General features: G+C 41.5%; 1 protein-coding gene across 1 annotated transcript in view; it reads right to left on the reverse strand.

Annotated features, from left to right (window-relative positions):
• LOC124555099 (zinc finger FYVE domain-containing protein 9) overlaps positions 1 to 19,428 on the reverse strand; it is a 378,366-nt gene that overhangs the window by 64,168 nt on the left and 294,770 nt on the right. The window contains exon 14 of the mRNA XM_047128896.1: positions 16,807 to 16,960. Within this exon, the coding sequence (XP_046984852.1) occupies positions 16,807 to 16,960 (154 nt within the window). The remainder of the gene's footprint in view (positions 1 to 16,806; positions 16,961 to 19,428) is intronic.

A 19,428-nucleotide genomic window follows, 5' to 3' on the forward strand; every position in this document is an offset into this window, starting at 1 on the left:
CAGAATCTGGCAGCAGCTCAATTATGCTCTGGGGAACATTCACATGGGCATCCAGGGCTCCAGTGGATCTCATGCAAGGCACCATGATGGCCAAGGAGTATTGTACCCTGGTTGCAGACCACATACACCCCAACATGTTCCTGATGGCAATGGCATTTTTATAAAGATAATGCACTGTGTCACAAGGCCAGGAGTGTGATGGAGTGGTTCCACGAACACAGTGGCAAGTTCCAATTGATGTGCTGCCCCCAACTCGCCAGATCTGTACCTGATCGAACACATCTGGGATGTGATTGAATGTGGCATCAGATCTCATCACCCCCTCCCTTGAATTTATCGGAAATAGGTACTTGTGTGTGCAGATGTGATGTCAATTCCCTACAGCAACATACCAAGGCCTCACTGCTTCCATGCCACGAGGCGTCGCTGCTGTTATCTGTGCCAAAGGTGGACATACTGACTATTAGGTAGGTGGTCATAATGTTCTGGATGAACAATGAAAATGTTTTGTCTATACCAGATGTCTAGAAAAGCACGCACAATTTCAGTGGCTAAAACAATGACCAGAACGTCAGAGCAAAAGGAAACAATATTAACTTCAGTCATTTACAACGTTTGATGAAGTAAGCACATAAACCTTTTTACTGTCAAGCACCCACAAATGTTCGGATTTAACATACTGATAAACGTCAGAGAAGTCATCTTTTTCTTATGGCTTTGTTCTGCATCAGCATAGGATCAGTATTGTTATGAATACATTAGGCATGGTTAACTTAAGGGGTGGCCAGATGCCCTTCCTGTCGCCTCACCATGGTCTGGGGGATTATTTTCCATCATGACCTCCTCTTGCAGTCTGATGACAAACTCCATGCCAATTTAGAACGGCGGGGTGTAAATTTCATCCGGCATGTTTACAGGGGACCCAAAGACAACAGGGTTGCTACAGGTGGCTTTATCTTTGCCTTTGAAGGTGATTCATTGCCTGAAAAGGTCAAGGTGATGGTTTACCGCTGTGATGTTAAACCATACGCCCCTCCCCCTGTGCGGTGCTTTGAGTGCTGGAAGTTCGGGCACATGTCTTCCCACTACACTTCCAGCACCACATGTCGAGACTGTGGACGTCCACTGCACCCAGATACTCCATGTGCACCACCTACCACTTGCATCAACTGTGGAGAGTGCCACTCCCCCTGCTCGCCAGACTGCCCGGTACTCCAAAAAGGAGCGGAAAATTATGAACTACAAAACCCTGGACAAGTTGACTTACACAGCTGCAAAATGTAAATTCGAAAGATTACACCCCATTCGGTTGACGTCGACATACGCTGCAGCTACGTCACCATCGCCGTCCCAAGTGCCAGTGGTTCCTCACTCTGTGCCACGAACCAGAATACATCCGCCCCCTTGGTGGTAGGGGGCAAATCTTCCTCCGTTGCTCCCAAAGCACCTACTTTGGGAGCAAGGCCCCCCCCCCCCCCCCCCACCCAGACGCAGGGGACATCGGTCCCCCCCTCCCCTCCCCTCACCCCTGCTAGAGAAGCAACAGCCTCCTCTGGCTCCTCTCGTATGGAAGAGGTCCCTTGGGGCCCCCTCTCCCAAGGTCTCCACTAATGGCATGGTGGACACTCGCCAGTAGCTCAAAGAGCCAAAGGTGCTGGACGAAGAGCTTCACGGTCTTCCTCCGTGCCTGAATCTGCTTTGGAGAAATCTTCCCAGCAAGCCCCTAAAGAGAAACGAGAGAGCAAGCAAACTAAGAAGAATTCTGCTAAGTAACAGGACCCTCTGGTAGCCACAACACCACCACTCTCTATCAATTCTGCATCTGAGGATGCATTGGAGATCTTAGTGTCCCCTGCAGACCTGGAGCTCACTGACATGCCTCGTCCACCATAGAAATGGCTACAAATACTCAGTCGGAGGCAGCAGGTGACCCTGAGGCATAACCTGCCTCCTTGCGTGCTTCATGCCTTCCCAGCCTCGTGATAATGTCATCCTCCAGTGGAATTGCGGCAGTTTTTTCCACCATCTGGCTGAGCTTCGGCAGCTGTTAAGCTTTACACCTGCTTTCTGCAGTGCCCTCCAGGAAACCTGGTGCCCAGCAATGCGGACCCCTGCCCGCTGTGGCTATAAGGGATATTGCAGGAACTGTAGCAACTATAATAGAGTGTCAGGTGGCGATTGCATCTATGTCTTGAACTCAGTATGCAGTGAACCTGTGCCCTTTCAAACCCCTCTTGAAGCTGTGGCTGTCAGGATAAGGACGACGCAGGAAATAACTGTCTACAACGTATATATTCCTCCAGTTGGTGCAGTACCCTTGAATGCATTGGCTGCATTGATTGATAAACTTCTTAAAACTTTCCTACTTTTGGGAGATTTTAAAGCTCATAACCTCTTGTGGGGTGGCACAGTTCTTACTGGCCGAGGCAGAGATGTAGAAAATTTACTGTCACAACTCGATGTCTGCCTCTTAAGTACTGGGGCCGCCACGCATTTCAATGTGGCTCATGGTAGATACTTGGCCATTGATTTATCAATTTGCAGCCCTGGACTTCTCCCATCTATCCACTGGAGAGCACATGGTGACCTGTGTGGTGGTGACCGCTTCCACTTCTTCCTCTCACTTCCCCAGTCTCAGGCCCTAGAACGCCTGGCCAAATGGGCTTTAAACAATGTACACTGGGAAGCCTTCACCTCTACTGTCACCATTGAATCTCCCCCACATGGTAACATTGATGTAGTGGTTGAGCAGGTAACTACAACGAACATTTCTGTGGAAGAAAATCACTTGTTCTTTAGGGTGCCCCGGTGAAAGACAGTCCCTTGGCGGTCGCCAGAAGTCGTTGAGACAATTAACGAGCATCGGCGAGCTCTACAGCAGCATAAGTGGCACCCTTCCCTTGAGCACCTCACAGCCTTTAAATGCCTCTGTGCCCGTGTTCACCAGCTTTTCAAAAGGCGGATACAGGAGTGTTGGGAGAGGTACATGTCGACCATTGGGTGCCATACGTCACCTTCTCAAGTCTTGGCAAAGATCAAATGAGTTTTTGGGTACCAGATCCCAACAGGATTTCCCAGTGTTAACATAAATGGCGTGTTATCTACCGACGCAAACATGATTGCTGAGCACTATACTCACGCCTTTGCTTTGGAGAATTACCCACCAGCCTTTCGCTCTTTCAAACGACAGATGGAAAGGAAAGTCCTCTCATTCACTACACGCCACAGTGAACCCTATAATACCCCATTTACAGAGTTGGAGCTCCTCATTGACCTTGTACATTGCCCCGACCCAGCTCCTGGGCCCGATCGGATCCACAGTGAGATGATTAAACATCTCTCGTCTGACCACAAGTGATATCTCCTCGCGATCTTCAACCAAATCTGCTGCGATGGTGTCTTTTCATCGCACTGGTGGGAGAGCACCATCATACCAGTGCTCAAACCTGGCAAAAATCTGCTTGATGTGGATAGCTATTGGCCCGTCAGCCTCACCAATGTTCTTTGTAAGCCACTGAAATGTATGGTGTGTTGGCAGTTGGGTTTGGTCCTGGAGTCCTGTGGTCTACTGGCTCTGTGCCAGGGCGGCTTCTGCCTGGGTCGCTCTACCACTGATAATCTTGTGTCCCTTGAGTCTGCCATCCAAACAGCCTTTTCCAGACGTCAACACCTTATTGCCATCTTTCTTGATCTACAAAAAGCATATGATACCACCTGGCGACATCATATCCTTGGCACAATATACAAGTGGGGTATCCGAGGCCCGCTCCCGATTTTTATCCAGAATTTTCTGTTGCTTCGTATTTTCCGTGTCCAAGTTAGTGCCTCCCATAGTTCCCCCCCATATCCAGGAGAATGGGGTCCCTCAGGGCACTGTGTTGAGTGTTTCTCTGTTTTTAGTGGCCATTAACGGTCTAGCAGCAGCTGTAGGGCTGTCTGTCTCACCCTCCCTGTATGCAGACGACTTCTGCATTTAGTACTGCTCTACCAGTACTGGTGTTGCTGGGCAATGCCTTCAAGGAGCCATCCACAAGGCGCATTCATCGGCTCTAGCCCACGGCTTTCAGTTTTCAACCACAAAGTCATGTGTTATGCACTTCTGTCAGCATCATACCATTCATCTGGAACCACAACTTTACCTTACTGACGAACCCCTCGCTGTAGTGGAGACGTATCGATTTTTAGGACCGGTTTTCGACACTCGATTGTCTTGAATTCCTCACCTTTGTCAGCTTATGTGAAGTGCTGGCAGGACCTCAATGCCCTCCGCTGCCTGAGCATCACCAACTGGGGTGCAGATCACTCTACGCTGCTGCAGCTATACAGAGCCCTTGTTCAATCCCGCATTGACTATGAGAGTCTGGTTTATGGTTCATCGGCACCCTCAGTGTTGCGTTTACTCAACCCAGTGCACCACTGTGGTGTTCGACTAGCGACAGGAGCTTTTAGGATGAGTCCGGTGAGCAGCGTCGTTGCGGAGGCTAGAGTCCCTCCTTTGCAGGTCAGGTGTGAACAACTGCTCGCCAGTTACGTTGCACACGTTCGTAGTTCTCCTGAGCATCTGAATTACTATCTCCTCTTCCCACTCACGGCAGTTAATCTCCTGTCTCGGCTGCCAAGGTCAGGGCTTACAAGTGCAGTTTGCATCCGATCCCTTCGATCTGAACTGGAGTCCTTGCCTTTACCACCTATACTCGAGGTCCAATCGTGTACAACTCCATGGTGTGCACCTAGACTGCGACTTCTTCTGGAACTTCCACATGGCCCAAAGGACTTGGTTCATCCCATGGCTCTCCACTGACACTTCATCTCAATTCTTGACCTGTACCGAGGCCATGAAGTGCTTTACACTGACGGCTCGATGGTTGATGATCATGTCGGCTTCACATATGTCCATGGAGGACATATTGAACAACATTCCTTGTCCAATGGCTGCAGTATTTTCACTGCAGAGCTGGTGGCTATATCTCGTGCTCTTGAGCATGTCTGTTCGTGCCCTAGGGAGTCATTTCTGTTGTGTATTGACTACCTGAGCAGCCTACAAGCTATTGACCAGTGCTACCTTCATCATCCTTTGGTAGTGACGATCAAGGAGCCCATCTACGCCCTGGAACGGTCCGATCGTTCAGTGGTGTTCGTGTGGATCTCAGGACATGTTGGAATCACAGGCAACGAACTTGCTGACAGGCTAGCCAAACAGGCTACATGGAAACCGCTTATGAAATTGGCATTCCAATAACTGATCTGCATTTGTCTTTATGTCGCCAGGTTTCCCCATATGTGGGGAAATGTATTCACCACATCCGCAACTCAGAAGATTTCCTGCAACGCCTCAAGCAACTGCACATCACAGATTCAGACATCATGGTTAGTTTTGATGTGGTATCGCTGTTCACCAGGGTCCCACTGAAGGACTCACTAGAACTGATTGCAGAGAAATTTGACGGTGCTCTGTTGGACCTGTTCAGTCATACACTGACATCCACGTATTTCCTCTACAGAAACCAATATTACGAGCAAACTGAAGGTGTAGCTATGGGCAGCCCACTGTCCCCTGTTGTTGCCAACATGTTTATGGAGAGTTTTGAGGAGAGGGCATTGGAGACAGCCACATTTAAAACCACATGCTTCTTTAGGTATGTGGATGACACCTTCGTGATCTGGCCACATGGGATGGACAGGCTCAATGAGTTTCTTGAACATTTTAACTCATGCCACCCTAATATCAAGTTCACCATGGAACTGGAGAAGAATGGCCAGCTGCCATTTCTGGATGTACTAGTCCAGAGGAAAGCAGATGGATCAATTGGCCACAGTGTGTACCGAAAACCAACACACACTGATTTATATCTGCACGCCAGCAGCTGTCACCACCCTGCACAGAAGAATGGGGTTCTGAAGACTTTGGTCCACAGAGCACGTGCCCTGTCAGACCAAGAGAATCTACCTATAGAGATAGAACGTCTCAAAACAGTTTTCTCCAAGAATGGATACACGGACAGACAAATTGAGAGGGCACTCCAACCAGCCACTATACCACAGGTTCCTGAAGAAGACCAAGATGAAGCAAAGAAGGTGGCATATCTGCACTATGCTGGCTCTATTTCTGCCAGAATCAGTAGGATCCTCCGTAAACACAATATCAAGTGTGTTTTCTGTCCATCCAACAAGATCGGGGGACTGCTGGGGAGTGTCAAAGACGACCTGGGGTTATGAAAACCAGGGATTTACAATATACCTTGTCAATGTGGCATGTCCTACATCGGCCAGACGACAAGAACTGTGGAGATCAGATGCAAAGAACATCAGAGGCACACTAGATTAAGCCAGGTGACTAAGTCAGCCATTGCTGAACACTGTCTAGAACTAGATCATGCCATGAAGTATGAGGATACCAAGATTCTAGCACAAACACCCAGATTTTGGGACAGTGTTATAAGAGAATCGATGGAAATTAAAATGGCTGACGATCTTATGAACCGTGACACAGGGTACCAGCTAAGCAGAGCCTGGGATCCGGCTCTGGAATTGTTAAAGGAGCAACAGGGTCAGCTGCAACACTACACAAACAGAAGAACCAGAGACATGGAGATGGAAAACGAGCCCCTGACGGACTGCCAGGCGCACCTGACCGAAGGTGGAACACCCAGAAGTGGGACTGGTGGGCGTGGACCGCAGAGGGAACATCCAGAGCAGCAGCGGACGAAAAACGGAGCGGCAACGCTCCAACAGGTCGTGGTGAGCGGATGCGGACTGCAGGGGGAACGCTTGGTACCCCAGACCGTAGATGAAACCCCCAGGAGCGGGTTTGGTGGGCGCGGACCACAGAGGGAACACCTAGAACCACAGTGGACGGAAAACGGAGCAGCAACGCTCCAGCAGGTCGCAGGGAATGGGCGCGGACCACAGAGGAAGCGCCTGCAGCCGTTGGTGGAGGGGGAGGCCATAGGCATAAATACTGGACCAGGTCCACTCGAGGAGCAGTCTCAGGTCGCACCTGATGAAGGTCACGAGCTACGTGACCGAAATATCGTGCAAGTACGACGCTGATATCCGGCAGAACACCTGACAACCCAAGATGACATTTTTTCTTATTTTTCAAGAAAGATCATTCAAAGTTTAAAATGATAACTACACAAATACCAAAACGACACACACACACACACACACACACACACACACACACACACACACACACACACACACTACACTACACTACACTACTGGCGATTAAAACTAAAACACCAAGGCGGTTATCAAATAACAAAGTAATATTTAGTCTGTGTTTACAGTATAGTAGGGACAGAGGCGTCCACAAGAGTTATTTCACCTATACAATTTAGTTCTTGTGGCATGACATGTCTCTAAAATGGAGGAATTAACTTGTATAAAAATTTTACAGTCTGCAGTGCTAGCAGTCCATGGTGCTCCAGGCAATCACTGCACTGTTTATACGGATATTTGTCTTACTCCAAACATGTATGTTTCCTGACTCAAGAGAATGGAATGTGGCTATACAATCCTGCATGGTCAAGTGAACAATATGTTTGTCCTCTTTGGCATCAGTTACATGGAGTCGCCAATATCCTGGATTGCGTTAAGTACAGCCCTCCTGAAAGCATCGATTCTGTATTCGCTCGACAATCACTGGACCCCAACTGACGCAAGCAACAATTTCCAAGACCACAAAACAATAAACTGCAGTCTTGAAAGGCCACGATCCTGTCGAATTCCAACATATGGTTCCAGACTTTTCTAACCCAGTTCATAACATGATCTTCTCACAACCGCCAACATTCCATGCGATTTCTGAAAGAGAAATTCAATTCGTAATCTTTCCTCATAGCCAAACTATAGAAGGCATTATTCCTACCTACCTTGTGTAGCTGTACTGAAATGCTAATCACCTGATAAACTGAAATTGACACCCATCAGTTACCCTTGTCTTTCAGGAGCATTTTAGCATATATACGTCACATAAAAGTGGCCATTTTGATAGTCTGCGGAGGACGGGGTGGGAGGGGGTGGTGGGTGCAAATTACTTCAGATATTTGACTATGATTCTTCAGATAAAAATGACAGCAGTTTACATATACAGCTACATACACTGGATTTTTTTTCTGGTTAAAATTCCAAATTTCCTGTGGCCACCGAAAAAACCTATTTTAAGTTCCCATTTCACTTAATGGTGATTATTCTGAGTAATAATAATTTGATTCATCAATGAAAGTACACTGCTCTAGCATAACGTCCGCAAAATTACAACTCAACAGTGTATGTACAAAAATTTGACAACTATGGTACATGTGTCATTCTTTTAATTTGATAACTGTAATAGTAGTAAATTAACACAACTTCGATAATGTCGTAACTTACAATTACCAGTATTTCTATACGTACTATGACTATAAAAACTGGTCTGCAAACCATGGTTGTACAAGCATGTAAACGCTGCTCTTTTTAGTTGTGTGTGTCTGAAAGGAGGGTATTTTCCTTTTGTTCTTGGTATACTCAATATCCTGTGGTTTGATGGTTCTACCCATGGACTTATTTTCGAGACTTAAGTTCCCATGCTACTTTATTTTCTGAAAGTTATCTGTGAAATTTGGAAAAGGATACACAAGATGTATTCAAAAAAGTAACAGGAATTTGCATTAGTCTGATTTGCACAAGTTTTTCGCTGTTGTGAAAGAAATGATGATGAACAGTAACAGAATTACAATCAAAGAAGTCACTGATGATGATGCTGACGTATCAATTCATTCAAGCCACAAATTTTTTTATTTTATTTTTGATGGTTTTTATTACGAAAAGTGTGACACCAAAATTTGTCCAGAAACAGCTGAATTCTGAACAAACATAGCAGAAAAAGCAAGTTTTTTAGAAGTCACTACATGAAGTTGACAGCTATACAGGAGGAAGTCAACAACGATGCAGAACTACTGAAATATGTCACAACAGGTGATGAAGCATGAATTCATGGATATGACGTTACAACTAAAGCTTAATTCAGGTTACCTTCCATTCAGAAAGCTGTTGCACTCAGCAACTGTCTTATTGACTTGTAAATTATAGATTGCAGCGATCAGTCATCCTTTTTCAATTTTATTGTGCAGATCTAGATTTCGGCTAGAAGCAAGGCATTCTCAATGCACTATTATTTTTGCTCAATCCTGTTGGTTGGGCTTCATCCACATTTCATTGAATATATTCACGTATGGAAGTGAAACATGGACGATTAACAGTTTACACAAGAAGAGAATGGAAGCTTTTGAGCTGTGGTGCTACAGAAGAATGCTGAAGATTAGATGGGTAGATCATATAACTAATGAGGAGGTACTGAATAGAATTGGGGAAAAGAGAAATTTGTGGTACAACCTGACAAGAAGAAGGGATCGGTTGGTAGGACACATTCTGATGCATCAAGGTAACACCAATTTAGTCTCGTGGAGAGAGACCAAGAGATGAATACAAGCAGTTTCCAAAGGCTGTAGGTTGCAATAGTTACTTGGAGATGAAGAGACTTGCACAGTACATTGTAGCATGGAGAGTTGCATCAAACCAGTCTTTGGAGCAGAGACCACCACCACCACCACCACCACCACCACCACCACAACAACAACAACAACAACCCTATAAAATTAAAGTCCAATGTGGTTATCATTTCCACGTAGAAAATCCAAATTAGACAGACAACATAAGAGGCGTGTTTTTTAAGTAAGGTCCATTTTGTTGTAGTCAGTACTATTTCACGCACATACTGCAACGAGTGCATGTGTCGGGGAACGGCATGCATCGGGAACAACTGTGCTCAGTTTCAGCTCTGCAGTTAACCTGTACAGTTCTGTTCTGTGCTTTCAAAATGTTTAAGACTATCAACTCACGCGCTGTGTGTGAGGTTCGCTGAGTGATACGGTTTTTGTCAGCAAGGAACTTGTCTGCTGCAAAAATTCATCGACAGGTTTGCAAGTGTATGGTGATACTTGTATGAGTGAAAGTAAAGTGCGTAAGTGTGTACGAGAATTCAAAGATGCCCGTGGCAACATCCATGATGGGGACCACTCCGGTCGCCCTTCTTTGATTACAGATGATTTGGTGGCTTCAGCTGAAACGAGGATTCGTGAGAACAGGCGCTTCACAATAACAGGTCTTTCAAACAAATTTCCTGACTTGTCAAGATCAGTGCTTTACAACATTGTTTATGAACACAATCATGGCATTGGTGTTTTGGGATAGGCATGGTGTTTTGTTGGTCAACTTCATGCAATGAGGAACCACTATCAATGCAGAAGCATACTGCCAAACCCTGAGAAAGCTACGCAGAGCGATTTAAAACAAAAGACCTCACACTGCAGGTCAGACCCGCAATTTATTGGACAATTTTAGCTGGGAAGTTTTAGACCACCCACCCTACAGTCCTGATCTTGCGTCGAGCGATTATCATCTGTTCCTCCACCTCAATACATCAGTGGCAACCGTTAACAATGACGACGACGACGTGAAACCGGCAGTGAACTCTTGGTTATCGGAGCAGGTGACAAGTTTTTATGAAGAGGGTGTTTTAAAATTGGATGAGAGGTATGATACATGTTTGAACAAACTTTATAACCATGTTGAAAAATAGAGTGAAGTACGTACTTTCTGAAAATAAATTTACTTTTTTGAAATAACTTTTCGTTGTGTACTTAAATTCAAATGGACCCTAATTAAAAAACACACCTTGTACATTCTTTTATCATCCAAGCCATGTTAAACTTTGTCCAAAATTATAAGAGAAGTGTGCACACAAGCATTGTAGACATATAACCATGTATAGCAACTTACAACACTATTATATGCCATTAGACAAACTGACTGTTAGTTTACAGTTATTTAATATACGAAAGATAACCACAGAACAACTAAACTGGATAATTCTGAATTGGACACACCACAAGGCCAATAATCACCTGTTCCAATCAAAATACAAGTGACATGACTTGTAGGAGCACTTTTCAAATCCCAATGCTTTCATATTCATTTGATTTAATTTTTTCTGCTCTGTTAAAAGCTACATCATTTAGATTTATTCTTTTGGACTGGTGGTACAGTAAGCTAATCTCACAGAAGACTTTCTATGCTGTATCAAATCTTTTTTTTGTCTTATTATCAACAGATCTTAATCAATGAAAAATAAATTTTCTACTGCTCCAAATCTTTACATTTTTTCCTCCTTGGGATGGATTGTTTCCACCTCTGTTTGGTGTTTTCTATATTATGCAACTGTTACTTTGACCAGTACTCTTTTCTTACATGCCTCCTGCAACATTAACTTAATTTTGATGGAGGTTCTATCCCACCCTGATGCATGATGGTGTCACAGACTGTATAACATATGACAACTAACTGCTCTTTCATATTACCAACATACTGTTTTCATAGAGAAGCATCACTCTTCATTTAATTATGATAACTGTGTACATGAAGTATTCAAACTTTTTCCATCCAGAATAGCTTCAAAGAAGTGAAAACCATTTTTCTGTGTGGCTAGGTCCTCAATGAATCAATTAATTTTGTGTGTGTGTGTGTGTGTGTGTGTGTGTGTGTGTGTGTGCGTGTGTGTGTGTGAGAGAGAGAGAGAGAGAGAGAGAGAGAGAGAGAGAGAGAGAGAGAGAGAGAGACTCAAATCAAGATTAGTTTCAATAAGGTTAAGATGAAGATTACTGGCAGTTTTGACCACAGCGATTAGAGGAATATTTTACTGTCTATTTTTTCAAGCAATGCTCTGTAATTTTCTGAAATTGAAGCAATTCTACTGTCTTAATGTGTTACATACTTTCAGTCACTTTTGAGTGTGAAATCCCAAAGAAATAGGCCTTGCAAGGAGCAACAATAATATTTGATAACAGTGGTTGCTCACATATAAAAATAAGTGCTATGGTAATAATTTACACTGTGAGAAAATCACCAAAGTACAGACATGTATTAAAATTAGTAGAATTTGATGCACTGCTTTGTCTTCCCTTATTACTGACACATCAAGGAATTCCTCTCCAAAGCTCTCCACAACAACTTATAACTGAATGACTGACTACAACTTCAGCCACTAAATGCTTGAAACCCTATCGGGCCTTTCAAAACTACCCAATATTTCTCTCACTTCTCAGATAATTTAACTTCCCTGATAGTTCCAGGTTTTCCAAACAAACCACCACCCTGTGAAAACTCACATAAGAGCAGAATAATCCTCTACCATGAACCACAATAACAGCCAGAATCTGCCAGCTTTTGTAAGTTACAATGCAGGTTTCTTGATAATTTAGTTGGCATAGCGTAAGTTACGAATAAGTCAGGAAGTAGCAGTAACCTGTAAATATTTATAGCCGTAGATGAAGGTTTTAATCTAATCTGTCTTTCCTTGCTGCACTTTCTTGCCTGTACCTGTTTACTTTTCATGCATAATTTGTGTGTGTGTTTCTTTGGTAGCTTTGATACGGATCACTTGAAATAATACTGATAAGGCTAAATTGATTCGCAAATGAGTCCATATTAAAGATACATTTTTTACTTCCATTAACCAATCACCTGGGCAGGACTGTATATTATGTTGTTGTTTATCTTCAGTCCAAAGATTGGTTTCATGCAGCACTCCATACCATCTTGTGCAAGCCTTTTCATATCCACATAACTACTGCAACCTATATCCACTTGAAACTACTTACTGCATACAAGCCTTGGCCTGCCTCTACCATGTTTATGCTTCACACTTACCTGCATTACCAAACTGATGATTACTTGATGCCTTAAGATATGTCTGATCAACTGATCCCTTCTTTCAATCAAGTTGTGCCAAATTTCTTTTCTCCCCAATGGGATTCAGTACGTCACTAGTTATTCAATCAACCTAACTAATCTTCAACAGCCTTCATTTCAAAAGCTTCTATTCTCTTGTTGTCTGAACTGTTTATTGTTCATGTTTCACTTCTGTATAACACTACAGCATACACACACATCCTCAGAAAGAGACCTAGCAACAGTTAAATTTACATTTAGTGTTAGTAAATTTCTCTCTCTCAGAAGTTATTTCCTTGCAACTGTCAGTTTGCTTTTATATCCCCTCTACTTTTGCCATCTATAGTTATTTTCCTGCCCACAAAAACTTATCTACTACTTTCAGTGCCTCATTTCCTAATTTAATTTCTTCAGTACGACCTGATTTGATTTGATTACATTCCATTGCCCTTGTTGTATTTTTATTAATTTTTGTTTCATATTTTCTTTTCAAGTCATTTTCAACTCTACTGACCTGATCTTCCAGGTCCTTTGCTGTCTCTGTCAGAATTACAATGTCTCCTGCAACCTCATTTTTTCTTAAATTTCTCCTCCACAACTTCAATTCCTTTTCCAAGCTTCTCCTTTGTTTACTTTACAACTTGCTAAATTTACAGACTGAATACCATAGGGGATAGGTGATGATACTGTCCTACTCCATTCTGAACTACCACCTCCCTTTCATACCCTTCAACTCTTATAATTGCAATCTGGTTTCCGTACAAATTGTAAATAACCATTCACTCCGTGTATTTTATCATCACTACCTTCAAAATTTCAAAGAATGTAGTAAAGTCAAAATCTATCTCTAAATTTACAAATGCTTTAAACATAGGTTAGCCTTGCCTCAATCTATCTTCCAAGATAAGTCAGTGTAGCCTCAGGGGATCCTGTATTTATCTGGAACCCAATTTGATTTTCCCCCAAAGTTGAAGTCTACGAATTTTTGGTAATATTCTCAACTGTCTGTGCCTGTCTTCTTTAGAATCAGTATTATTCTTATTTCAGTCTGAGGTTATTTTTGCAGTCTGATATCCTGCACACCAAGTAAAATAGTTTTGTCATGGTTGACTCTCCCAAGGATGTCAATAGGCCTGAGTGACTCTCAAGAACTCCGGGAGCATTGTTTTGACTTCGGCCTTTAAATGCTCTGTACATAATGTAAGTAAGAATTTATCAATAGCAAGTATAATAGAAATCATAAAGACTTCAAACTCTTCTCAGAAACACAAGTCTTTCCTCCAGAATCAACAGCAAATACTAATATGTCAAAAACCTCTTAAACTATTTCTTTCAGTGTGATATAGTGCTATTGCCACTATGCCACACAGTTGAAAACTAGATAGGAATGAATTCTTTGTACGTTATGATGTCCAGCAGTAGTCCTCTTTATATGCAGTTCTGTTTACACAAACATATTAAAGATAATTCCATGGCAGCCTCAGAATGAAGTATGACGATATACTTCATGCACAACCAGGAGGCATTTTAGGGTGGGCTGTGTTTTATTTTAATACTTTTTGTTTTGCATGCATGCATTAGTATACCGTATTATTGTTAAGTACATGAAGAGTCATTATTTTTAAAAGATCTGTGTAATTTGAAATTTTGATAAGACAGGTTTCCGTGCCAAATTTTTCAAATTATTACTTTTGAAAAATGAAAATAAGGTAGCAGAAAATGAAAATCTGACTTTCAGTAGCAACTGGAGAGGGTAAAAAATAAAGAAACGGTAAACAGAAAAAAAGAACTGCTACAAGGTCGTATCCACGAACAAGAAGTAGGTCCTCAGTTGCCGGATATATTAGCAACAATTTAGCAAGATTTGATGTTTCTGCCACTCTGGAGAATTTTACTTCTATCTACACCTGATTACTGGCAACACGTGTACACTCAAAGCATTTTTATTTAGAAAATTTCCGAGGCAGGCCAGCACCCATAGTGTACGGCACAATTTTTGGGTTTCATCAGCGATGCAGCAACTGCCCACCGATAAAAGAAAATGTCTTGGTTTTTTCCACCAGGTAAAATCATTAGTACCAAAGAGTAGATACCACATGATGCTAGCCATAATGAATTGTACAACACTATCATAAGTTATTTCTTTTATTATCATTATTATTATTATTATTATTATTAGTGTTAACATCATATATATATATATATATATATATATATATATATATATATATATATATATATATATATATATATATATATATATATAAAAATTGCCATTAGAGAGATATGATTGGAAAAACCAGGAAGTACCATTGGTGTAATAGCAAACCAAGATTTAAATTTGATAAGAGTACCTTTTGTATTTGGGATGTGGTGAAGTGGTACTATATATAAAGTGAACCAAGTGATAGGGTACAGATCAATTAGTTATTGTTGAAGCAGTAGGTGGACATTCATGTGAACCAACACGATTATGTTATTACAGAATTTATTTGACAATTTCTCAGAAAATAATTATTTATAAATAACATACCAGATTTTTTCACCAATGACCACAAAGTCAACTTCCCATTTAGAGGCAAATTACAGATGTGGTATCTGTGACAAGTGCAGCAAAAACATAAATAACAAACGCAACAAAGTTGGTGAGGTGGCCAGAAAAAACTAAGTGTGTATAAAAGCAGGGGAGTGACTGCTCATTTCAAGAGCATATCACCTGACTAAAATCTGAGTGCAGCAAGCCATGGTACATGAGTAACCCAAGATACAAATGTGGATGTTCAAAGGTCACAATCATTTTCAAACACAGTATTTGGCTCTATTGTGATACAGGATTTGGGACAGTTATGTAAGGAATGCACACAAGAAAAACTAAGGATTGAGTTTAACACGCCAATGAAGTCTTTACAAGGTGAACACAGATGGACAAAGGAAACCTGAAGAACACACAACAACAACAACAACAAGCAGCTTGTTTCTCACCTTAAGTGATTTTAGGATACCATGCAAAATCTAAATCGGATGACTTAGGTGTGGTGTGCAAATCTCTCCTCCTATATAAAAGTTTGAGTTTGCACTCAAGAGTACCAAGTGATAATGGTGCGTGGTACCGGAATATTGCCCAAGTTTCCAGGGATGGCAGTCACATGTGGGTGAGGTATGCTTGCTTGTGTGAATGAATGTGTGTGTGTGTTTCCTTTTCTGACAAAGACTTTGGCCAAAAGCTGATGTGTAAGTGTCTTTCCTTTGTACCTGTCTGCAACTCAACATTTCATCTTTATGGTGAATAGCAATCTATCTCTTCCTTATATGGTTGATCTTCATAAATAGTCCTACACAGCTACAAAATCAAAGTTTTTCTACACTTTCTGCTGCATGGTATAAATCCATATTTGCAAGCTTTTGATCAATTTCTCCTCAGCCATTATCAAGTGGCAACTCACGGAAGAGAATGCAACTAAAAGCTTGAAGATACTAAATTATCTCACGTGTCTGGAGCCCAAGAAGTTTAAATATTGGTACTATTTCTCTGTGACTATGTTGTAAGTAATCATTATTGACTTGTGTACAAATAATCAGCTTCTAGATACATAACTGCAAATGGGAGTAAAATGGTGAGACTGGTAAATTAAAAAAAAAAAAAAAAAAAAATCGAGCTAATGTACATGCTTCTTACCCCTTCAACATAAGGACAAAGCTGTTAAAATATTGACAGAGAAGCTAAAACACACTAACTGATATTATTCTGGAATGTTGATTAATTTATACAAAATCTCATAAATCAATAACAGTTCATTGGAAATGTGTGTGCTATCAATGTACAGATTATTATAGGTGAAATTTCTGTTCTGCGCGAGAAAAATAATATGGAATTAGATATATCTTTGTTGTAAACATAGATTTATGAAACAAATGGGAAATTACAAACTAAGTTCTCCTATCAATAATGAGTACACATAATATGAACAGCTCTTATCAATTAAAATGCAAATATGGTGTGGTTTAATTATTTAAAGAATGAGAAACAAAACTCACCTTTTCTTGGTTTATTGTGAATGTTTATAGCTTGTGTATGATAACTTTCATCTCCACCAGACTGAATGCACACCAAATGTGAGTCAGCAGAGAAACTAAAATTTGCAGCAAATGCCAAGACATGGTCATTTGAATTATTCAGAGCACGTGTCACCTACACAAACCAAAGGGGAAAAAAAAGAGATTTAACAAACATAGAAACTTAATTGCAAATGTTTTAAATTCAGTGTCATGAAGCTGTAGTAATCTATGAAATAACAATATAATGAAATTAATCCCCTGAAAAATCAAAACATCACATCACATCACATTACACACACACACACACACACACACACACACACACACACACACACACACTTCTGATTTTCTTTAAACTGTTTAAGAAGCTACTAATAAGAAATATCACATACAATGCATATAGAATGAGCTAATAATTTCTACACATCTGAATACACATTATACATGTGATCAATGTGAAACTTTTAATTTTTCCTGGTGTATAAGATGTTCAAGCAACATAAGGGAATGCAGCCGGGGGAAGTTTTCGACTAGCCACCCCACATCCAACGATGACCAATGTCAGAAGCTATTGATGGTGAACGTTAGTTACCAAAGGGTGAGCAAGTACATTTACTCCATCCTTTTGTCATGTGACCAGGGAAAGAGCAGGACCCTGAGCAGAATTTAAGCAAAATTCTCTGCCTCTATTTATGAGGTCACTTGCTAATTTAATCTCAACTGCTTTGTTAAGAACAGTATCACAATGGCTCGAAGCTCATAACTGAAGATCTGTGCTGCTGTACTCCATAGGATGACTGGTATCAGTGCAATGTTCTGCAATAGTAGATTTATTAAGCTGCTGAAAGCAAGAGAGATGCTTATGCTCTACACACTGATCCTCCACAGTCCTGATGGTTTGACCAATGAGTGACACATTGCAACTACATAGCATATAGAAGATACCCACCTTACACAATCCAAGATCACCCTTTACGGACCATAAAACAGAATTATTCCAAAAGACAGTCATCTGGCTGCGTTGCCATAAGTTGGTGAAAAAATTTATAAACAGGAAGAAACTCAAGTTCTACACTATTTACCCCTGTGGGAAGGATAAGTATCACTTCTTGCAGGAGTTCGATAATTTCACAGTAGAAGTAAGACTGCAATGTGCAACCCCCCCCCCCCTCCCCCCTTTTTAATACTGTGTACAGACCACAATGTTATTTAAGCATTTGGCATTTGAATCATGTTAATTCTCCTACTGCTAATTGCATCAAGTACTGGTTTAGCTCCTGTTCATGCAGGGATACGCTATTCTCAGCGAGAACTGGAGTTTGTTTCTGTGGAATTACTTTGGCTTTATTTTACAAGTGCTCCAACAGTTTTGGCACTGGCTGAACGGTCTGACTGAGAATTTCATTCTTCTACTGCTTGACATTCGGCTAAGTTTGAATGTGTCCATGGCTCAGCCCAACCATTTGCCAGTTGTTTATTTTACTAGTTTTGCTGAACAGACTGTTTTTAAACTACTCCTAGGCATTGCACAGAAGGTTACGAGAGAAGCATGTAATGCATTAAATGGGAACATTCACTCAAGGGTAATTTTACAGGAGCCGAGAGGGAAGCTTTGTGTATACCTTGGGTTGATTTTGACATTGCTATCTGACTTGTAGACAATGGCAATGCTACAGTTGTGCTAGACAAGGAGGACTATGTTCAAGAGATGCTGTGTTTACTGTCTGATCCAGTATATTTCAGACTCCATGCTAACCCAAAAAAAGGGTTGGGAGGAAGACCAACAACCTCTTGAAGGAAAGTTCCTTGTCACAAGATACTAGCAAGAGTCTTAATTCAAATTGTGCTGTTCCTCACAAACTATATGCCCATCTGAATTTCCACTTGATAGGGTTTCCTCTTAGGCCATTAATCAGTAAAACTGGTGCTCAGACATACCTTTTAGCCCACTAATGGGTCAGTGGCTAGATAATATTAGGAACTTGTTGGATCTCTGGTATTTCAATAAGCTTTGATGTGGTGTCTCCCTCTTTTGACCTGTGTTCCTCTGCCTAATTCATTACAGTTAATTTGGGTATTTTTAGCACTGAATTAAATAATCTAGTTTGATGTGTGTTGACATCTAATTACTTTTTATTCAGTGGCCAGTTCTATGAGCATACAAAGTTGTGATGGAGAACCCTTTGTCTGTGATTATAGCCAATCAGCTGAGATAGCCACCTTGAAGTCACCTTTTGGCAGAATGCACTGCTGAATTGTCCCCAGTTAATGCTTGTCTCAGTTTTGTCACCAACCTTGTCTTGCCAACTCTCGGAGATCTCAATGAAGTTCTCATCACTCTCAATGACTGAAATCACAAATCATGTTTGCTATTTCAAAGTCCCAATCACAAATACTACAGCAAAATCACAGAATTCAACTACCACATGACACATACACACTGTCAGGCCATAGTCATAAGAGCTGTGTTAGAATTAGTGAGGAATATGTTGTGCTGACAGGTAAGAGCTACCAACTACTGGATTGAGCTAAAACCAAAGCACAGTTGTATTAATAGGTCTACAATTTGTTATTAACATTACATACCAGTCACAGAATGCG

The sequence above is a fragment of the Schistocerca americana genome, chromosome X (assembly GCF_021461395.2).
Source record: "Schistocerca americana isolate TAMUIC-IGC-003095 chromosome X, iqSchAmer2.1, whole genome shotgun sequence".
Lineage (NCBI taxonomy): Eukaryota > Metazoa > Arthropoda > Insecta > Orthoptera > Acrididae > Schistocerca > Schistocerca americana.